Raw genomic sequence first — 18,119 nt, forward strand, 5'->3', positions numbered from 1 at the left:
CTGAAACAAAACAAAACTCTACTACTGTTTGTAAGGAAAACTATTTGCGGCCCAATTGTGCTTATATTTGTAATCAACATCAAAAGGCCCATACTGAGGAAGGAAAAGAAACAAACCCTACAAGGCTAAAAGGTAAGCATGAGGGCAGCAAGGAAAGAACATGTAATAATTGAAAAAGAATGAAGATGTAAGCAAGATGAGAGCAGGCAGAAGCAGAAGGTGGGTTTGAGATTCCCACTGCAAATTGTCGTCCTGTTCCAGCCTGTCAGGAGCAGATGGACTGAGAGACAGAAAGAAGACGTATTTGACAGGCCTGGTGATCAAAGTAGCCGAAGAATCAGAGCATCAGTCTTTGAGTGCTTTTAAGTTGGAGAGGTTCAGCTTGAATGAGTGAGGCTTTTACAGTGCTGAAGGTAGATAGGAGGAGGTCAATATTCCTCTGCTCCCCTCTTTTATCCTCCAGCTATTCATCCGTCTATCCACCCATCTGTGCCTTCTTGCCTCTTCACTAAAATTTAAAGTGTTGCAATAGAGGGAGACTGACAGAGATATTACAGACGAGGCTTCCATCGTGTTAAGATCCAAATCGATCAATAAGGTGAAAGATATACGCAGGCGAGAAAGAGATGGACGGTACATGAAAAGATGAGCAATTAATGATTACGCTCATCCAGTAACTCAGCATCCGTTCATGCCTCCTCTGTTTGTTTAACTCAGTGCGGTCAACTTCTGCCAATTTCCAATTCTGCACACACATCTCAAACTTAGTATTTATTCATCTCTCTGAGCTACATCCTCACACTTTGCCTGAGCCGCAGCAGTATTCTGCAGTAGTACTATCAATCTTTCACCTGTCTGTCAATCCAACCTGCATCTTTAAACAGACTTGCCACATGCCCCACAGTAGCAGCACCAGTTTGTTATTTATTTTCTAACAGCTCAACAGAACTTCTAATATTACAGCAGATGTGTGTATATGCCTGTAGCACTTTCAGTCTGTTGCTTAGTCGACTGGCATAATTTTCTGATGTCACATTTGAGTCCATGTGTATCCAAAGCTTGAACCCTTCTCAGTTTGTTAATCGCTTGACTTATTTTTCTACTGCTTGACTGGAGCAGCTGGAAGCTAAAAAAACCATTACATGACTGCTTAACAAAATTAACCTAAGTTTTCTACAGACATTTGTGAGCCCAGGAGAATGGATGTTAAAGACTTTTCCTGATCACCTCTGTGCTCATCTAACAACACAATCACTCTGTCAAATGTGACAAAAACTGCATTCGAGCACTCGTGCTCCTTTCAGTTACTAATCTGGGCAAATCTTCAGGTCTAATATCAAAACTGTTGTTCCTTGAAGACCCACTTAAAGCTATTCAAGACCACAGACTTCCATTTAACACACTTTTGACTCCATGGCTAATTTGCCTCTTTGTATAAACTGTATATTATCCATAGGACTTAAAGTCAGAGGAGCGGACTATAGGGTTCATATAGTGGTTATAGATCGGTCTGTGTGTGTGTGTGTGTGTGTGTGTGTGTGTGTGAGATCATCAAGGTAGCTACATTATATCTCTTATATGTAGTGTATGTTGAAACTTTACAGAGCAGTTAGATTTCTAGAGGGTTAAAATACAACATTCAAAAACACTAGCAAGTTTTAAAACAAAAGAAGCTAGTTATTCAGTATGAGTCACAAAAAATGCTAAATACAAACTGTGATGTTTTTGTTGGCTTTCATATTTTAGAAACAAAAGACGTATGAATCACTATAGCTCAGAGTACAATCACTCAAAATGTACACTGTAATCCAATCACACTCCTTGCGAATTCCTAATTGCCACAGGCGACATTACCATCATGCTCTGACATGATGGTAATGTCTTCCAGAGTTATGTATTTAAATTCACTACTAATATTGTAGACACAGGTAAGATAACAGAGATTTCAGATATCTAAGTAGTTTATTTTCATTTTATAAGAAAGAAATCATGTTTGCCTCAACACCCATACTGAGATGATCTACCAATCTATCAGCACCTACATTTCCACTCCAGGTACCTATTCTGTCCCTGAAACTTCAAAGAAAGAAAAGGTTCCTTTACACTGTTGTTTATATGTGATTCCACTTCAGTCTGAAGACCCTCAGAGATTAGGCAAATTAGTTCACTGATGTAGAAACAGCTATTCTGACAAGACTTTCTAAAAACATGGCAAACCAGACGTTCCAGCTGTGTAAGCCTCTCTTGTCTTGCTTAAACAGAGCAATCAAAAGCTGTGCTTGGGCCAGATTTAAATGTTATCTTTATAAAAAGTAAGTTATCCTAACAAAAAGCAGTCACCACTCACACATCCCTAAACTTCCAGAATGTGCCAACACCCTGAGCAGGGACTTTGCTGGGGGTAAGATATTGTAGTTCTTATTGAAGTTAAGTGCACTGAGCCCCTTCAAATGTTCCTATGGTAAAAAAAAAAAAAAAGCAGCTAATGCATCCATCCCTCACCCTCTTTCAGCTGCAGCAGTACTGTGCTGTCAGTGGGATCACTGCAGAAGTAGCCTCCGCCCTGATCATCCCAGAACAACACGTCCTGCCTCAGCTGCAGCTCCTCAGCCCACTGCAGCCACTCTGTTTGTAGTGTGGCCTCGTACAGGTCCAGCAAACCACATATGATGAAGGCATAGTCATCCAGGAAGCCAGAGATAGACGGAGATCTGCAGAGCGCAGAGGGAGAAAGTGAAAATCAGAGGAGCAGAAGAAGAGAGTGGGAATGAGGACAATTTTCATTAAGAATTTATTGATCGATGCGTTGACATGAGTTACTTTTAAGTGAACTAGTTTTGCTTTGTTTTTTTCTCCATTCCATGCTTTACTTTTTTATACTGCCTGAGGAAGACAAACAGCCAGATGGTAAAGAAATGTGGAGGGACTGCCTTACAAAGGCATTACAAAGAGCCTGAAGGAGATACTTGGGACAATCCTCGACTACATTATAATACACATAGTTAGCTGAGTATAATCACTTTCTGAAGCATTTTTCTCAATGTGTAATTATTCATCTGTGTTTCTATAGTAAAGGCAAAGACATTCGCATAGGCACACAACTGCATACATAAGATGTCTGACGTTTGAAGTAACTTTTTCCTCCTCCACTTCCTTCATTCAGACGAGTTCTTTTGTCCTACCAATCTCTCCCAATTTTACAAATCATTCTCTGTCAGTGAAATTGATTCGGATTTATTGTTCAAGACTTGTCCTTCACAATGTTGCTACTGAGTCGCTGCAAATCAGCTTCTAAATTCGAGTGTTATTCCACCCCGTGCTACTTTTCCCCTCCAATTCTCATGACGGCACCCTGTCTGAGTGAGTGCATGGGGACAGACGGTGACAGGAGGCCAGACAGTGCTGTGACATGAGAGGCTGATGGCTGGCAGTCAAGAGGCTGAAAACAGGAGGTGCACTTGGAGAAGATAAAGTGCATGACTTTAAGGTAATGGAGAGGTGAGGAGTCAGAGGGCAGCCTACCTTCCCCGGAAAAAAGGTTGATTCATGAGCCAACTCATATACAGAGCAAAAGCACTTGTTCTAGCCAACTCAACACAGTATAGGACTGTGCAAAAGTCCTGACCCACCCCCTCTTTTCTTTTGTTTCCAAGGAGCCAGAATTTCTTGTTATTTTTAAATTGGCCTTAAGCAAAAGTTCTGAGGCTTTCTGAAGTGGCTTTGGCCACTTTATTCACTCGTTTCAGTCCCTGTAACCTGACAATTATCATATAGATTATTATGTAAAATCTGAGGCCATGGTTCTCAGCCGGAAAAGGGTGGAGTGCCCACTCCGGGTCGGGGATGAGTTCCTGCCCCAAGTGGAGGAGTTCAAGTATCTCGGGGTCTTGTTCGCGAGTGATGGGAGAAGGGAGCCGGAGATCGACAGACGGATTGGTGCTGCGGCCGGTCGATCTACGTCCCTACCCTCACCTATGGCCACGAGCTGTGGGTAGTGACCGAAAGAACGAGATCGCGGATACAAGCGGCGGAAATGAGCTGAAAGGGTGGCTGGCCTCTCCCTTAGAGATAGGGTGAGAAGTTCAGCCATCCGGGAGGGGCTCAGAGTAGAGCCGCTGCTCCTCCACATCGAAAGGAGCCAGCTGAGGTGGTTCGGGCATCTGACAAGGATGCCTCCTGGGCGCCTCCTGGGCGAGGTTTTCCGGGCATGTCCCACCGGGAGGAGGCCCCGGGGCAGACCCAGGACACGCTGGAGAGATTATATCTCTCGGCTGGCCTGGGAACGCCTTGGTGTTCCCCCGGATAAGCTGGAGGAGGTGGATGGATGGATGGATTATTATGTAAAATAAATATCTCGATTACGTGCGATATAGTTTAATACAGAAACTACTATTCTATACTTGAAATTAAAAAAAAAGTATTCATTTAACTGACTCTAAGCTCTGCACAAGATTTCCTAATTACCCAGATCTATGTTTACACATAGCAAATAAATGATTTTTCTTATATTTTCTATATAATTAAAGGAATGTGATTTCTATTTTTGTCAACAAGGAGGTCGTTGTTTTTTGAGTTTGAAACATAAATAATCCCTTCCAGCAAATTGATGCGTTCCCATAAAATCCATTAAAAAAGAGAAGTCGTAGGGTTTCTGTGGAGTGAAGAAATGAAGGATCACACCTCTGTTTTACAACAGCTGGGTATAAGCTTACATTATATTAACATTAAGAAGGACTCTCCTCCTGATAAACAATTTTATGTTCTCAGATCGTATGAGAGTTTATTTGCCAAGTGTACGAGTCCAACAATGTTACCTCCACTTCAAGTTTCACTAACGTCAGCTAACAGCAGCTGATAATGGCAAAAAACAGCAGAACTTAGAAAACGTGATGATTACAACAGGGTTCATACGCCTTTTTCAGGGTCAAATTCAAGCACTTTTTAAGCATTTTCAAGGTCCCTTTTCAAGCTTTTCCAGCACATTTTAATGTATTTTGTTCATGTCCCTTAAATAAACAGGCAGCCTTAAAGTATGAAATATTCATATACAAATACACATATAAATGTGTCTACTGTCTCAGTGGCTGATAGTGCCCCACAGGCCTCAGTGTGAGCTTGAAGACATTTATAATGTTTAAGTAGTTTAATGTGTAGGTGCTGACGATAAACACATTTTGAATGAAAGCCGGGGAACTTTGGTAGCACAGAAACAAGTGGCTATTCTTTGTGACCATATGGATCGGTCCCTCATATTACCATTATTTCACCCAAAGGCACCAAGTTAATACTAAAAAGCTGCAGCAATATACACAAATATAAACAGTACTTGGTGACAACTTTGCTTTTAGCCTTTAACCCTCTGGGGTCCAGGGTATAATTGGCCGTTTTTGACTACTTTTGATTTGGCCTCTATATTTCACCTTTAGAAACTGTTTATCTTACCAATCTGTTATTTTCTCATTTTGACATACTGTATCAGCACAATTTATCTAAATTCAGACAAAATTTTAAATACAAGTAGAAAGTGATATTTTTGACTGTAAAAACCACAAGCATGTTTAACGAATCATTTTCATAACTTGAAATGCAAATAGAAATTGTACATTTTTTACAAAATATGCACAAGTTTTGCAAACAACAAAGTTATATGGTGCTATTGACCTAAAAATGCAGCCAAGGCTCAGACGTTTTTTATATAACCATTTAAAACTATTTACAGAACAATCAGGTGTTCTGCATCAAATAAGAAGGCACACAAATTATTTATGCAACTCCAAAAAATAGTTTGTGTCCACTATAAGACAGATGAGAACAGCACAGGGATAAATCCTGCAGGTCTGACAGCAGGTGTGTCACTCCTGTTTTCCATGTGAAGACAGCGTTTACACTGCAATCTGCCTTTGGTGGCTTTTTTGCAGCAACTGTGACATTCACTAGTAGAACTGACACACAAAACAAAACAACGACTACACTACACACTAACTACACAAGACAACACACTAACTTGAGACTTCAAACACGGTAAACGTCACAAATCTCTCACGTATCAAAACTCTCTCCCTCTCGCTCTCTCTCACCGGTCACTCCTAAAACTTCCCCCTCTTCCCAAACAACCAAATGCCACATGTTGCCATATCTTTTTTTGATTGGTTGACATGGTACATTTTTTCCACCAATAAGGAAGGAGTGTTTTTTCTTTTTCTTTTTTCACTCACAAGCAAAGCGTGTTTGCTAGCGCTCTCCTTAGAAAACGCAGTTTTTACCGTTTCTTCCTGGAGTAAACGCCACTGTTTTATTCAGAAAAAAACAAAAAAAATATCGGTTTTCGTGGCCTATCAACACAATTTAAAAACTGGTATATAGTTTGAAGTCCGCACGTTCGACCCAAGTTAAAATGGAGATTTTGGGTCCGTCGACCCCAGAGGGTTAATCAGAAAGCCTTAAGTTGGCTAGTTATGTATCGGCTAATGTTTAAAGCTTTCACTTGAGTAAATTAACTCATATTACTGCTAAGGAATGTTAGCTAAGTTCACAGCATATTCCATAATTGCGCTGCCATACTGCATCACACTCAGTGCATTTCAATCATTTCTCCAGCGAGTTTGATAGCTAGCAAAATGATAATCATAATTTTAAAAAAATAGCATGTGTAATGTCCCATATGGAAAAGAAATAGTAAAAACTTATAAAAGACTTGCATAAGATGTGGCATACTTCATATAGTGAGTCATATAAGGCTTATATGATTTACTCATGAAAGTGGCCACTTTCTCATTACTTTCATATACTGTTTTAGTAAGTATCCAAAACATACAAGTTTCATTTATATAATTTTTTAAGGGATCTTATATCTGTTTTCACTCTTGTATGCTTTTCATACAAGTTTCACACAAGACACAAATCTTATAAAGTTTGTATCTATATATCTTTTCCATATGGGGTACACGTACTGGAAAATTATTTACTAGGACTCACCTATCATGCGACTGGAGAGCGCAAACTCCGCCATTGTCGTTTTCCATCAAACACTCATTAAAACAGCAACTTACAGGTATGTTAGCGCACTCATCCCCGACTGTCCGAGGGAGGGGCGGGGTCACACGTTGAAACAGACGCAAGGCAGCCCAGGCGGGGAAATTTTACATTTACTTTTACATTTTGCGACTCATTTTATTTCTCTATCTGATAAGAAAACTATTCAATCAGATAGTTATTTGTGGTGAATGAAATACAGTTACACTTTCAAGCACTTTTAAGCACAACATCTGAAATTCAAGCACCTTTCAAACCTTGAAAAGACAACATTAAAATTCAAGCATTTTTAAGTATTTCAAGCACCCGTATGAACCCTGTCCTTTAAGATGCCCGGACAAATATTGCTTGAGATTGATAAAGAAATTATAAGAAATCTTGACCATAAGAATTCAAGCTGTGCTGAAGAATAAATCTGGTCATTCCAGTTATTGCTTGACAGAACTGTGAAAACTCGGTTTTTGCCTCATATTCTGTACTTCCATTTATGTTTGCACGTTTCAGTAAAGCGCTGCATTCATTTCCCACTTTCCTTACAAAATATAAAGAAATTTTACACTGGCTTAATACTTTTGCACAGTACTGAGCTTATAAAGCAGATATATATATAATAATGAGAAATTTATTTTCCCTAAGATCTTTGTTGCATGAGCCTCATGAAGTCTGGGTCTTTAGAAACACCCACACTATGCAGTGATTTAGAAAACTACTGCAGTATTGGCACAGAGTGTCTGCTGGTGTAAAGTCTTTAAATTGAAAACTTTAAAAAAAAAAACATTTTAAATTACATTTAACACCAGACACATCAAATATTGTATTTCAATAGAACACAATCTCAACCTTCCCTACACTCACACACCGACATTACTAAGCCAGCTTCTCAATCATTTTTGTTTTCTTAGTTTAAAAAACAAAACAAAAGAGGACAACAGCCTTTTCAGTCACACAGCAACATGTCATCTGGCTGAGGTGACTCCAGCCACAGGGATGACAGCCAGAGACGAGCGCTAAAGACGACCTCACTAACACACATACACAAAAATGTAAAAAGCCTTTCAGAAATACTCGACAGCCTTTTCATTCACACCTTCAACAGCCTGTGTTAAATGAGTCATTTCCCTGAGAGCAAAGATAAAACACCTTGTCAGTCTACCGTATCATAGCACCGCGGGGGACACTTTTAGAATGATGGCTTCATCATGGTTCCCAGATACACAGGCACTCACTACCCACTGAATAAAGCTTAGATGGAGGAACTTACTGGGGTGATGTGGGTCACAGAAAGGCAACGGGTCCCATCGTTTTAACAACAGCACTGACCTTTATGTTCGAGTCTAATTTAATATGTATGCTCGTCCCACAGAACGTGCTGCTTGAGGAGTCAATTACATATGAAAAAACACAATTGTGAACAAAGGAGAGACAAAAATAAAACACACAGAAGGAGATTCCCCTTTCTGAGTCATTAATAAAACAATGTAGCTAACCCTAACAGAAGCCTATGATACTCTGCAGACCCTTGAAATTAATTTGAATGCCCTCATCTAATTGCTCTTTATGTGCCAGCCCATCAGCGTGTGTGGGATTGTGTGTAAAACTGTAATTGAACGGCAGTGAGGTGGAAAAAGAATAACTGCTTATGACACTATTAGAGTGCAGTCAAAATCACATTTGATTATTGGCTCAAAAAGTTTGAATTGGCATTACTACATATTATTGTGATCTTTGGAAAAACAAGCAAACAGACCCACACAGTAATGACAGGCTCATGCTTAAAAAGCCAGATTCATTTTAGCACAAGAAAATAGTATTTAATTTAAACTGCAACAGTCATTCAATGAAAACAAACCATCCTTAAAACTAACATCATTAAAAATCAAATCAAATCTGTGGGCAGTGGGGGGTGGGGCTTGGAGCCTATCCCAGCTACCATAGTGCAACAGGCAGAGTACACCCTGGACAGGTCGTCAGTCTGATGCAAGGCTAACATTAAACTAAAACAAAATAAAATAAATTAGGAGGCTCCACTATAGGTCAGCTGGTTGACCAGGCAACACATATGCCCCAACAAGGGTCTGGGCTCCATTTCTCCCCACACAATTTCATCTGGCCCCACCCTTTCTTCCTACTTTGGATAGTACAGAGTAGACTGCAGTCTAATACATTCTACAATGCCAAAAAAGAAATCTTAAAAAAACAACTAATTGAGAAGTTATCTCTGCTAAGTGTAGTGCTGAAGAGGCTACAGCAGCAGCCTGAGTAATGAGTCAACATCACCAGTGACCCACTTGCCATGGCTATACTGGATCCATTGTCATGCCTTCCTTTGGTTCCTAAAGACCTTGGTGATACTCTTCATGATCAGCTCCTCAACATTACCACGGCCTATTAACCCAGTTAGCCCGAGCACCTACTATTCCTCCTGCTAAATTAGCGCACGGCCCATATGTGCCTGGCCTGGTGTGACAGAGTGATTTACCAATGTACAGAAAGTAAACCAGCCCTGAGAAAAGGGCTTTGGTAAGCACTCTCAGTTCTGACCCCATCTTGAATTGGAACATTATGAATGAGACACAGGCTGTGGAAGACAGAGGCTCGTGGTGTCTATCTGTTTATATGTGTGTTTAAAATTGCATGCATTTCATGCTGTGCTGTGGGATTCCTGGCATATTTTTCTGCTGATTCGGCTATACTGCATACTCACTCATTCGTAGTAACTAGGACATAGGGCTAGCCAACAGAACGGGGACACCTGGAGTGATGTTGTAGAATCAACAAGAGACTCTGTTTGTTCCGCTGTGTTTGTCACACTGATGAGAAATTCTGTTTGTATTTGGTCGTCTTGGCCATTTCAACACAAAAACCAGAGCTTAAGCTTAACAGTATTAGCTTAACTCTATGCCATCTTCCACTTCATGTTAGGCTTAACTGTAAAAGGTTAAAAATCAAACACGGCACCCTGCAAAAGAAAACAGTCATTCTAAGACGAAACAGATTTTGTACTGTTGCTATGTAGGCTGAAAAAAAACTCATCACGAGTCATTCAACAGGCGTCTTTAACCCAATTAACACAGGGCCAGTCTTGTCTCAGATAGACAAAATGATAGAAACTAAAAGAGAAAAACTAATTACTGACCTGCAGCATGTAAATGTGGCTTTGCTATAACCAGGTTACTAGAATGCATGTGAACATGTTCTCTGATTTCTCAGAGTAACCTGATTTATCCAGATATAACCGTTTCCTGTTTGCATATAAACAGCCATCTCAGTACAGAACTACTGCGTACCGCTCCTCTACTACAAAGTGAAAAAAAAACATTTTCCACATCCTATTTAACAATGTCACACAGTACAAAAGGGACAAAGCTTTCCTTTCTCTCATTTGGCATTGAGAAGATCAAGATTATAATCTCATATCATCTCAATCATCAACATCTGGAAAAATCCTGGTGTGGAGGATCATCCCTTGCAATTAGGCCTGGGTCTCCAGCTATAACAGAACAGTCTTCAAAGACCACACAGTCATCAGCCTGAAGGTAGCAAGACTGAGATTCTAGACCACAGAGTGAGATTAGAAACCTGACGTTATGATGTGACGTCTCAAGGCCCCTGAGAGAACTTCCAGCGGAAACAACCAGAACTCTGATGTGTTCCAGCAAACTCAAAGTTTTTCTGGCAACGCGCTGATTACAACTCGGCCACCTTGAGAACTCTGTCTGCCACCCAAAAATTAAAATCAAGTTGAAGGATCTCTTTTTCTCTTGCTCTTGACGAAGGCGGTCGCACTTTTCCCCTCTCCTCCTCCTCCTCTCCCTTAGCTTCCCTGCTTAGCCTCTTGTGTCCTTGTCTAGTCTCGTGTTTTTTGTATTACTTTTCCCTGGAACACTCTCTCACAGTCTGTTCTCTAAAACCTAAAAGAGGAATTATGGATTTGATCAACTCGTCCCTGAATGCAACTGACACCCTTTTCTCAACGAGAAGTCTGGGCTCGGGTGAGCCTGAGTGCTGAAGATATCTACCTATTCGGAACCATGATAACAGGGTTCTTGCTGATCGGAGCTGGCTTGGCCCTGGCTTATCGAAGAATTAAGAAAGCGGAACCGGCTGTTCAAACCCCCACAAGGCTGCCCGCTGGGATTGAAACGATGGGACGAGGCGTGAGTTTCTCAAAATGGGCTCATTGAGTGCAGCACGGATAAGATCTTGGAGAAGCTACGGCTGCCGTGAATACTCAGAACAAGACCTCTGAGTGCAAACTGGATTACATCTTGGAGGGGCTCGCTCGGAATAACACCTCTGAGCGCAAATTGGATTACATCTTGGAAGCTCACTGTGGTCGTGAGTTCTCAGAATCGGCTCTTTGGGCACAAGAATGACAACATCACGGAAAAGCTCACGGCTCTCCAATGGGAGATTGAGAGACCAGTGTTGGACTGTTAGAACAGCTTTGTAATTCATATGAGTTGTTCGCAATAAAGTAGAAACCACCATCACTTCATTCGGATACCCCTTTGGCTCCAGCTGCGGTCTCAAGGCTGGAGCTGAACAACAACACCCTGATACGGACTGTGTTTTGACTGTTCTTCCCATTCCATGCAAGGCCACCTGGGTTGGCTGGAAGACTGTTTACTTAGCCTGGCAGGGCGAAGGACACTGTCTCAGCTGAACTCTGGACACATACACACACATGCACACAGACATATATACACATGCGGATGTGCACACAGACATATATACACATGCGGATGTACACTCATCCCCCCTCCCCCCTCCAAACGCCTTCGACGCTTATTCCCTTCCGATGCTGACGGTGGATCAAGGAGACCAGCGCATAGGCTGCAGGCCCGGATGTACTGTCTACATTGGCTGTCTCTCACCCTTTACCCACCCCTGTTGCTTGTCATGTGTTTCTTTGGTGTATTAAGAGTTTTTTCATGTGCTATGTGCAGAGGTGTTTTTTTCTGTTCTCAAACTGATCTCCCTATTGGAGCTCAGTCTGGGGGGAGTTATTTTTTTCTCCTTATCTTTCCTCATGTGGTGCTTTTTTCATTGTTATACCTCTCTGACCTGCCTTCCCCATGTGATGTTTTTGTGTAATGTATGTATGGTCGGAGGGTAAGATGGCGCCGCCATTGCGTGCAATAGGTCGGCAGCCTTAACATGAAATTTCCCCTTGTGGGACTAATAAAGGTATATCAATCAATCAATCCAATCACCGCTGGAGAAGATCCAGTAGATGAAGGCACAAGTGTCCACTAAAACCTAAAAATAGCAAAATGCTCAAAACAGTCTAGAGGCACAACAACAGGAATATTTTAAAGGAGAAATCAACCAAACCCAAAATCAGCTAAGGCTTTTCATTTTTGTGGGCCCAAATACTGGATCAGACCTCATAAATCTAGCAAACACTTCAAGAAAGCGAAGGAAACTCAGACAAATACAGAAGTATTTCCTTTGTGGTCTTCTGCTTTCTTATAAGAACTAAAACATTCAACAACTCTCTCGGCCGAGGAGGACTCAATTTAGCACAACTTTGTTCAGTGCAGTGGTTCAGCAAACCTTTACTTTCCATAAATCATATTCATTTCATTTTGGTTTCACTCCATAACCTTCCCGCCTCACCTGCAATGACTCTATGCCCTACCCGTGAGGCTCGCTAAACTTCAGGAAAAAAGCACACATGCAGTGCTTCTGAGAGAATTTTGTACTACAGATACATCGAATCAGGAATAAAATTCTGAGACTCTCAAAAATCCAAATCAAGGTTAGGACAAACATCCTCTGACAGCTTTCAGTCACAGTTAAATATTCAAAAACTGCAGGACTGTGTGGGTCTAGTCTGATATGTATGTGAACAAAAGCATCAAGCAACCAGCTGTCATCAGATTCTCATTCTGACTATGATCGCTGAATTAAAGCTTTTAAAAACTAAGCCATCAAAACTTTCTCTCACTTACATCTGTTGCACCTCCATCTGGTCTCCACGGTAACAAGATCGAAGGATGGTCTGCCGCTTAGCGTCCCACAGGTGCTCCTTTAGGAAACCCCCAGCCTTCACTGCTCTCTCCACCAAGTCCTTGTCCCCCAGCACAGCTCCGACGCGAGCGTAGGCCGACAGCATCAGGCCTAACAGGGAGAAAGTAGCAGGGATGTCGTTGAGGGTGAGTGTATTGAGGTCACCAAGTAATAAAATGACATACTCACTGCTTAGGTATCAACATGTAGCCCCTGCCACACTTCCAATTTAGTTATCACCCCCTTTCTCCTTTGAAGTCCCCCTGTTCCTCCTCTTGTCCCTATCTGCATCCATCCTTCCTCCCACTTTCCCTCCACCCGTCTTTCATGTAGTAAATCAAAGCCTAGTGAGTGCACAGCCTCGCCTTCAAAGTTTTGCAGCAGAGGACAGGTGATTAATGGCAAGGTTTCTTCATTAGAGAGGAGACAGAGAGTCTTGCGTCTAATTGGAAAGTTCTCAGGATCGCCGAGCTTCATTACCTCACTTACACACACTGTCTGAGACGTCAGCCCTGGGAGCCAAATTCGTGGGTGCACTTGTGTATGTGTGCTCTCTTGTAATTAATCGCATCTGAGACAATGTGCAGGACAAACAGTGCTAAGGAGACATCACATTAATCCTAAATGACAAGTGTCTGTAATAATGTACGCACACTTTGACACTGCAGAAAAACAGCGTGCTCATGAATATAATCTGTATTTACTGTAAACATATGACAGTCTGATAAAATTGCTTGTGATAACTTGACATAATCAGAATCAAACTGTCTTGTTGAGAAAAGAAGAAGTGCTCATAATCTATCAACTAATATAATGTAAGGTGTCTGTTTCCGTTGTGGAATTAATGGTCACATTGTGGAACATCCCACAGAAAAACTTCTCCTTTCTGGCACGCTGTGTTACACTTTTGATCATGTCTGCAACCTGAATCACTGATCAGACAGATCACTGCCTCTGATTAAGAGGCTGAGCTGTCTATCGATACTTAGCTAATCCAGCCAAAGGATCAATGAGCTCATGCCACAGCCGTGCACAATTTACAAGACCCGCTACTCCTCCTGTGTTAATGGTCAGAATTTAATCAGACTTACACACAGTGATCAACTTATTGGTCTTAACCCAAACTGTGACCAAGGTCAACATCACATTTGTCATTTTGAGGCAATAAGCTCAGAACTGTGATCGATCGTGAAACGCTTGAACTACTACGTCACTGACATTGTTTTGGGGTTTTTTTGTGCATGTCCTTCATAGTGACATAGTTTGATGTTTAAAGTCACAGCTTTTCCATTGGTGCACTCTAGCACTGTTACCTAAAGGTCGCTGTCCAATTTCTCCTGCAGCATGGAGGGAGACACAGTGCAGGTCCAACAATAAATAGTAACTCTAAGTTTGAAGCTTTATATTAAATTAATGGCTAAACTTTGTATGTAACAACAGATGACATTTGTTGATTTGTGTTAAGAAAGAAAGTGCAGGTTGGCAGTTACTCTGTGGGACACATGAAATTCAGATGAAAGGCCCCTAACTCACCAGTCACACAACACTAACTGACCAATCAAGGCAGGAGTACACAAACAACTGTGTTTACTGCTGTTTTGGGAGGTAAAATTACTGGTTTTGTCAATGGAGTCTGACCGAGTGCACCGCCTTCTCTTCAGGTAAAAGGCTGGAAATGTCCTAAACATAGTGTACACTTAAACGGATATTGATTCCTTTTTGTGGCTGAAATCCATGTTGGTGCTGACTGTGTCCTCAGCAGTACATGGCTTTAGTCTCTGTACTGTGTGTTTGAGCTTCCGTCACTGCCATCTACTGAAGAAAACAAACTGACCGTGGATCACAACCTCAGCCAGCCTTACTTCAGATAAAATTATCTATCCCCAGCTAAACAGGCAAAATTACTTCTGATATCTCAAATTTGGTTTTGTACAAAATACAGACATATGTATTGGGTATCGCCACTCTAGGAGTGTTTGGTCCAGTTAAGGTAAAAAAAGAAAAAAAAAGATTAAAGGACTAAAGAGGGGGGCTGAGAAGGGAGTAAATTTTCTATCGTCCAAAAAATGAACACATTTAGGCAAATTTATGAGAACAGGAAGTTACTAAATAAGTTTCTAATTATTTCTCATCTTATCTTACAGAGCTCAAAGTGCCCCAATAATGCTCTGCATTTAATCATTAGTTATTATTAATCTGTGGCTCACTTTCACAGTCTGTCTTTTGTCCCATCTTCCTCTCCTACTCCCAGCCAGTCACAGCAGATGGCCGCCCTTCACTGACCCTGGTTTTGCCAGAGGTTTCTTCTGGTTAAAATTGAGTTTTTCCTTCCCACTGTCGCCAAAGTGCTTGTTCGCAGAGGGTCGTCTGATTCTTGCTTTATTCTCTATTATTCGTAGCTTCTTTACTTTACAATATAAAGATCCTTCAGGGGACTGTTTTGAGTTGACAGCTATATACTGCTCCTTAGTGGAGAGCACACTCTCCTGCTGCCTGGCTGTTTAGTACCCAGGGGCCACAAAAGAGAACAGGAAGGTTGTACAGAGGGTAATTAACACCGTCTCAAAAAAATCACTGGCTGCCCTCTGCCACCCTTTGAGCCCATCACCAGCTCCTCCCATCTCAGGAAAACTAGAGCTATCACAGGTGATCCTTTGCACCCCGTCCAACAATTTCTTGCCCCGCTGCCCTCCCACACCTCCAGACTTACAAACAGCTTCTTCCCCTGGGCCATTCTCACATGCAGTCTTTTCTTTGCACTACATCCAAGCACTTTGCAACTATTTTGTTCTCTATTGTGTGCCTTTCTCTTGTTTTGTATAAATCCCTCTTGATTGTATATATTTCTCCTGTTTGCTATTTATTCCTGCTGTGTACAATTTAGATTTTACTCCAGCACAGTTGGTGTGGAGCACCCACAATTTCGTTGTATGTGTACATTAACAATAAAGGGCTATTCTATTCTATATAAATATAATTGAATTGATAAAAAAAAATCAGGAACAGGTTTTCACAAACAAAGACTTGTAGTATGCCCAAAAAGGATAAAGTGATTTCAGTGACACTTCACTGTATGAGTGCAAAGCTAACACAGCTGAGTGTTGCACTCTGTAGACGGTCGCAGCACATTCCTCTCACAGTCAGCTGCATATGACTTATTAATGTGTATTATTGCTCCAGGTCTGCCTCGTTTTAATAAAAAAGAACTTGTGGTCTGTTGACTGCCTGAATAAAATGATTGAAAAAGGTGCTGTTGGAGTTCTAATAACGTTCCTCATGAGTTATTGATTCCAGAAAATCGAAAATGTGAATTTCTTCCCTACCTAAACCTGAAAAGTGAAGCGATATAGTTCCTTGACTAAAGAGAACATCTGTTTTTAGTGGTCTTTTGTTCCCTATAAATTTGCATAAATTTCCACATACATTTTCCTCTCAGTTTTCCCTTCAACTGGCCCCTGAATTTATTTTTAACACTCAGTGGCCTTAATATATATAAAGCTGCACCATTCACCCTCAAATGTTTTTGTTCATATCATCAAGCCCTATTACTGCTGCCACTTATTACGATTACTCATCTATTAAACCTATTGATCCTGAGCCTAAGAGCCATTTGACTGATTGGAAGTGACCATTTCAGTGCTGTAGTGTAAACTTTACCATTCCAGGAGGCCAACATCTTGGTGTCCAGATGAGGGCGTGGCCGACTCTTTCTCACTACGGCCATTTTGGCTCTGGCGGAGGCCAGGAGCTCATTGACTTTCTCGACAGTGATGCCAAAGCGAGCAGCTGTTAACTCGACTGAATAACGCACGATCAGCACATTCTGGCCCTGCAGCTCCCCGTGGGGGTCCTGGCAACACACAGTACAGGGAATAAGAGGGTGTTCACACATACTGATCCACACTGACTGCAGCATTTTTCATGTTAATGGTTACTGACACTTTCAAGTCACCTTAAAGTCCTCTGTGACTGAAATATAATAAACCATTATCATTCTGTGCATATTCACTTTCATTCATTGAGCAAGACCAACACAACTAGAACAAAAGTACCTGTTCTGGAGCAACATTGCCTTGCTCTTTGACCCCATAGTGATGCATAAAGATGTCAGCCAGCGTAGCATTACCAGCGGTGCCCTCCACCACGTCTGGTAAGAGCTCCCGGACTTCAGAGGTTGTCCACACGCAGAAAGCCCCCTCTCGCTTTTCTGGTCCCCCCGAAGCCGGGACAGAGTCTGCATCCTCTGCACTGTAGAAGCCCCCAGACTGTTTCAGAGAATACACAAACACACAGAGAGGGCAGGAGGAGGGAAAGGTGCTTTTTAAGGACAAGAGACAAAACGCACTGTTGTAGATCAGTTGAGAAACATGCAACAGTATTCACGACACTCTTTCTGTTGCTGTGACATGATGATGAAAAGCAACTATCTGAGAACATGCAAAAATTATTTTAGACACTGAAATTTCACAAACGCATTAATTTGTAAAGCTCAAATCTAAAAGTAAAAACACATGAAAACCTAAAACCGTGGCAGTTGGTTGGAGGAAAAGCAGGACGGTTTAGCATTTTTTTCCTAAAATGAAGACTTAAACACTGCACTGCTAATGCACTTTTTTAAGATCATAACTGGCCTATTAATGTGGTTGGGAAACACAGAGATTTGCCAACCACAAAGTTTAACAGGGTTTTAATAGATCTACTGTAAAAAACACATAATGACTCTCAATTAATTTCAACCCCTATGATGCAAGATAAATCAAGCTTCAGGTAGTTAAAAAGGAAATACAGAGACTGAAGATCACTGAGACCCACACAGCTTACAGGAAACCAGCTGAAGTAAAAAAGCACTCCAGTAATTTAGCCTGAGGACAATCACGGAGTCTCCCTCACTGTGGGAAGATCCCACCCACTGTATTACAAAAAAGCGGCATGAAGTCTGTAGAAAATGATCTTTGCAGCACCAATTCATTATCCTGTAATTGCATAATAAATCTTAGGGAATATTATTATTGCAACAAGTCTGGTTTTAATTGTGTGCCCAATTCACTTCTGTCGCCTCATTTAACAAAAGG

General features: G+C 41.4%; 1 protein-coding gene across 1 annotated transcript in view; it reads right to left on the reverse strand.

Annotated features, from left to right (window-relative positions):
* Positions 1 to 18,119, reverse strand: part of spata20 (spermatogenesis associated 20) — a 59,722-nt gene that overhangs the window by 35,740 nt on the left and 5,863 nt on the right. Inside the window, exons 10-13 of the mRNA XM_063481621.1 lie at positions 17,100 to 17,312; positions 16,705 to 16,897; positions 12,990 to 13,158; positions 2,503 to 2,711 (exon numbers count right to left, since the gene is read on the reverse strand). Coding sequence (XP_063337691.1) covers positions 2,503 to 2,711; positions 12,990 to 13,158; positions 16,705 to 16,897; positions 17,100 to 17,312 — 784 coding nt within the window. The remainder of the gene's footprint in view (positions 1 to 2,502; positions 2,712 to 12,989; positions 13,159 to 16,704; positions 16,898 to 17,099; positions 17,313 to 18,119) is intronic.

Source organism: Pelmatolapia mariae, linkage group LG8 (assembly GCF_036321145.2).
Source record: "Pelmatolapia mariae isolate MD_Pm_ZW linkage group LG8, Pm_UMD_F_2, whole genome shotgun sequence".
Lineage (NCBI taxonomy): Eukaryota > Metazoa > Chordata > Actinopteri > Cichliformes > Cichlidae > Pelmatolapia > Pelmatolapia mariae.